This window comes from Aplysia californica, unplaced genomic scaffold (assembly GCF_000002075.1).
Source record: "Aplysia californica isolate F4 #8 unplaced genomic scaffold, AplCal3.0 scaffold00346, whole genome shotgun sequence".
NCBI lineage: Eukaryota > Metazoa > Mollusca > Gastropoda > Aplysiida > Aplysiidae > Aplysia > Aplysia californica.
Window position 1 is genome coordinate 737,818 of NW_004797616.1, and position 4,952 is coordinate 742,769.

The 4,952-nt window shown below is 45.0% G+C and overlaps 1 protein-coding gene across 1 annotated transcript in view; it reads left to right on the forward strand.

The window, feature by feature from the left end:
* Nucleotides 1-797: 797 nt before the first annotated feature.
* LOC101857733 (L-rhamnonate dehydratase) overlaps nt 798-4,952 on the forward strand; it is a gene marked incomplete at its 5' end in the record, with an annotated part of 7,675 nt that continues 3,520 nt past the window's right edge. The window contains 2 exon segments of the mRNA XM_005102878.2: nt 798-1,021; nt 3,568-3,784. Coding sequence (XP_005102935.2) covers nt 798-1,021; nt 3,568-3,784 — 441 coding nt within the window.

Sequence of the window (4,952 nt, forward strand, 5' to 3'; positions counted from 1 at the left end):
CACACACACACACACACACTCACACACACACACACACGCACACACACTTTTCTCCTTAAGGCGAGGTGAGCTTGTTCTAACGGAATATTAAGCTTTCCTCCCCCTAAGGGGAAAGAAAGAGTTGAAATTGACCAAGATGAGGAGCAGAAAAGTAGACAGGAGGACGTCTAGAACAGTGTCTTTATGATGTAGAACGAACGAAAAGGGGAGAGAGTGAGAAATGATCACACGCACAATTAATTGATTGTCTTGGATAGGTGGGTTAGAACGTTAGAACGAGTTGAACTGTGGTACTTCTTCACCTATCCCGTAGACTGGGTGTCCCTCGGAGCGCGTTTGAAGATTTGGCCACCAGCTGCCTCCACTCCTCCCGGTCTTCAGCTGTGGTAGGTGTTCGAGACTTAAGCGTTGTTTCTGTAGTGAGAGATGTTGGGGAAATACTGAAATAGCAGGTATTAATTACTGTTTCCCAAGGAAAGAAAATGTTCTCAAATGAACTTCCTGGGGAGAAGGTCAAATAAGTTCAGATGGAAGGGCTTAAGTTTATTATTACCCAAAACGGAAGGCTAATGTTTACTATTACCCAAAATGGAGGTTGAAATTTACTATTACCCAAAATCGAGGGCTAATACTCCAAATGGAGGGATAACGTTTTATTTTACCCAAAATTGTGGGTTAATAATACTTTTACCCAAAACGGAGGGTTAATGTTTACTTGTACTCCAAAATGGTAGGCTAATTTTTACTTTTACCCTAAGAGTAAGTCCTGTCGCCACCCCCCTCCCCTCCCTCCCCAGGAATGGCGCGAGAAGGTAGGGCCAGACTTCCCACTCAGCCTGGACTGCTACATGGCTCTGACCGTGCCGTACGCCACACGTCTGGCCCGTGCCCTGGAGCCGCACGGGCTCAAGTGGATGGAGGAGTTCCTTCCCCCTGACTGCTATGACGGCTACAAGCAGGTCCGGGAGAACCTCAGGGGGTGTGACGTGTTGTTGACGACAGGGGAGCATGAGTATACCAGGTGGGTGGGGGTGGGGTTGTTGGTTGTTGTGTTGTTGTTGTTGGTGGTGTTGTTGTAGTTGGTGATGGTGGTGGTAGTGGTGGTGGTGATGGAAGCTCTACTACATCACTAGATTATGATATCAACATCAGGATAGGGAAAGCAGCAACAACTTTTGGAAGGCTGACAAAACGAACATGGGAAAACAAAAGATTAACCATCAAACAAAAATCAAGATTTACGAAGCATGTGTCCTCAGCACACTCCTTTATGGATCTGAAACATGGACCTTGTACAGCAGACAAGAAAAGCCCCTCGACATTTTCCATCTCAGATGCTGCCGCAAGATCTTAGTCATTTCGTGGCGTGACAAGGTTAAAAATGTTGAAGTGTTGGCACGTGCAAACTTCCAGAGCATGACAACTATCCTGTGTTTAAAAATATTGAGATGGCTGGGCCATATCAAGAGAATGGACGACAACCGGATTCCGAAGCAACGTCTCTGTGGAGAACTTGCCCAGGGAAAGAGACCAGGAGGAAGACCAAAACTGAGGTACAAAGACACCTGAAAAAACAGCTTATCTAAGCTTGGAGTAGATGTTAGCATTTGGGAAAAAGTAGCCGAGGACAGGAAAACATGGAGGAAAATGATAAAGGAAAGAGCTATAATGCTAGAGAGCAGCCTTACAAACAACTAGGCTGAGAAGCGCCAACGACGAAAGGAAAACAGCGGAAATACAGAGCTTCGATCCACGTCACTGATATGCAAGCACTGTTACAGAATATGCGCTTCAAATATAGGAAGAATTAGCCATGAAAGAAGCTGCATGAAGACAACCTTGAGACCATCTTAAGCTAAACCGTCTGCACAGACGAAAAGGGCCATACTATTGGTGGTGATGGTGACGACTGGGCTGGGGAACATGAGTATGCCAGGTGGGTGAGGTGGGTTAGGGGGAGGGATTGTTGTGGTGGTGTTGTTGTTGTTGCTGCTGCTGCTGCTGCTGCTGCTGCTGCTGTTGTTGTTGTTGTTGTTGTTGTTGTTGTTGTTATCGACGACTGGGAAACATGAGTATACAAGGTGGGTGTTGTTGTTATTATTGTTGTTGTTGTTGTTATAATGGTGGTAGGTGTTGCTGGTGTTATTGCTGTTGTAATGGCGAAGAGTATTGTTGTTTACTGCTACTGTTATATATAGATAGATAGATAGATAGATAGATAGATAGATAGATAGATAGATAGATAGATATATATATATATATATATATATATCTTATTTATTGTAATTTGGTGTGGTCTGCTCTTTTTGCTTTCTATCGGTGCTCCTCATATTATAATCTTAACAGAATGTAAATTGCTCAGGCCACCATCGATACAAATTATCGATCGTAAAAGAGGCAGGCTGCTGCGACCTTGTACGACAGTACATATACTAAAACGGGTACAGTGGGATATTATATTATTCCGGCGGAAAGGCATAAGTAGATACCCGATAACCCACCCTCGGTGTATGTCTTCTGTGTGCAACGCAATGACCTTCTATTCCGAACCTCTTAAGTAATAATAATAATAAATAGCATTTGTATAGCGCATATCCCCGCTCAACAGCAGGCTCTATGCGCTTTACACTATATTATTACCACAGCAGACCATAGACCACTCCGAAACATTCTCAGCTTCCGCGGAAGCATACAGTGCAAGCTGCGGATTTCACGCGCTCAAACACTACCAAACTGACGAGATCGTTCACTGTCTATAGCCGGGTACCCATTTCCACCTGGGTGAAGCGAGGAAAATTTGTGCAAAGTGCCTTTCCCAAGGACACAACGTCGGGCTCCTGACAGGATTCGAACCCACGACCTTACGGTTGCGAGTCCGAGAGCCTAACCACTAGCTAGGCCACCGACGCCACAACGGCGAAAAAGGCATTACACCAAAGACGCCGGTTTATCCTAATCTGCTCTTGGCGAAGTTTGCCGTCATCATGCTCATGTGCTGTAAACTATAAGTCAACATTAACAAAGTATGTCATAAGAATGTTTTACTTTAATTTCCTGTTGCCATTAATAGTAAGAATAGCGAAAGAAGTAGTAGCAGATATTGATCGTAAAACGACACTTTTCTTGATAAAGTAGACTTCGACACCCCCACCCTATCCCCACCCCGACTTCTTAAAATAGATTAAAAGCGTTTTTCGCTCCTAATGTCAAAGCGACCAGGTTAATGTGGCCCTACGGAGAATGGAGACCAGGGTGTGTGTACTGGCTCAAGTTAGTTCCGAATAGTGAGGCTCTGTCGTTCCTATCAAACCTCTATCGGCCTTATCTCTCCTCTGGTGCTCATAATTTGACCTTATGCAGTTGCAAGCGCTGTAAAACCTCAACTAAAACTAAAACTATCTCTCCCCCTCCTTTTCTGTGTATGCTAATACATTGTACTACTCTCAAGTGACAACCTCACCTCTAATGTTGGGCACTTGTATCATGAACTAATTGTGTTGCAATTTCCGATCAGGGAGGCTCCAGGTAACATTTCTCCTCTTCTCTGCCTGCACTACATTGTTTCAGGTACGGCTTTCGCCAGCTCTTGGAGTCACGCTGCGTTGACATCATCCAACCGGATATCACGTGGTTGGGAGGCATCACGGAAGCACGCCGCGTCGTTGCCATGGCAGCGGCGACTGACACCATTGTGATACCGCACGGGTCAAGTGTGTACTCGTACCACCTTCAGTACGCCTTCTCCAACTGTCCTGTCGCCGAATACATCAACATGAGTCATAGCGTGAGTAATATAATTGTTTAAATGGTGTTCTTGTTGCTGTTCGGTTGTTGTTGTGGGTTTGTTGTGTTTGTTTTTTTTTGGGGGGGGGTTGTTGTTGTTGTTTTTGTTTGTTTTGTTTTGTTTTTGGGGGGGGGGGGGGTTGTTTCATGGTTATGCCTATTATCAAGAAGGCCGTGGCGATGGATTAGACATTCTCTCAGGAAATCAGGTAATTGCATAGGCCCTAAGAAGGAAAGTGTTGGATTTGAACCCCCAGGGTAAAAGATCGAGGGGAAGACTACGTATAACCTGGAGAAGAGTCACAGGAATCGAGGTACAGAAAGATGGGAGACATGGAATAACACCAAGAGGCTAGCCCAGGATAGAATAGATCTAGGTGGGGAAAGTTTGTTTGTGGCCTATGCCCTAACCCAAGGGGGGGGGGGAAGCAGTGTTGATGGTGTTCTTTTTTTTCGTTATTATGTTGTCCAGTAGGATTATAATAATTGATAATATACATCACAAGTAAGCGTCTGTGACTCTGTGACGTAGCAGTTTCCGTGTGGTAAGAACCTGTCCAAGACAACCACCAAGTATCGAGGGGGAACCCGGTTGTCTTAAACCGGCGGTCCTCTTGGACAGTATGACATTACAGTATACGTGTAATTCAATAGAAGAATAACCCGAAGGGGGGGGGGGGGTTGAACAGATGATTGTCTACTCCCCGGGATGGTGCCACTGATTTATATGTTTTTATGCTATTCCCAAAGGGGGTAGGGGGCATTAACATGTTCTTAAGCACAGTAGAATTGCAAACGGGCTGATTCAACAATCATACAATGTCATACTCATAACTGTTCTGGGCCTGCAACAGGGAACTGCAGATTTTTCTTTCCTAGTAATCCTAGTCCTTTCTATTGTCATTTTTCCTCTACTTCTTTTGTATGTTTGTCACACTCTTGTGACCCAATGTTTCCTGGGTGCCTTGATAGTCGAAGCAGATTTTGAGCTGTTGAAGCTAGAGAGGTGAGCAGAGTAAGTCTGATTCCCTGTAAGGACTTCTCTGCAGTTCCTAGCGCCGTAAAACCTCTACTAAGAGTAAAACAAGATGATTGTCTTGGACAGGTGGCGGTTAGAGCAGGTTCACTCAGTGACCTCTTTCAGGGCATGGATTACATCACATCTGCAG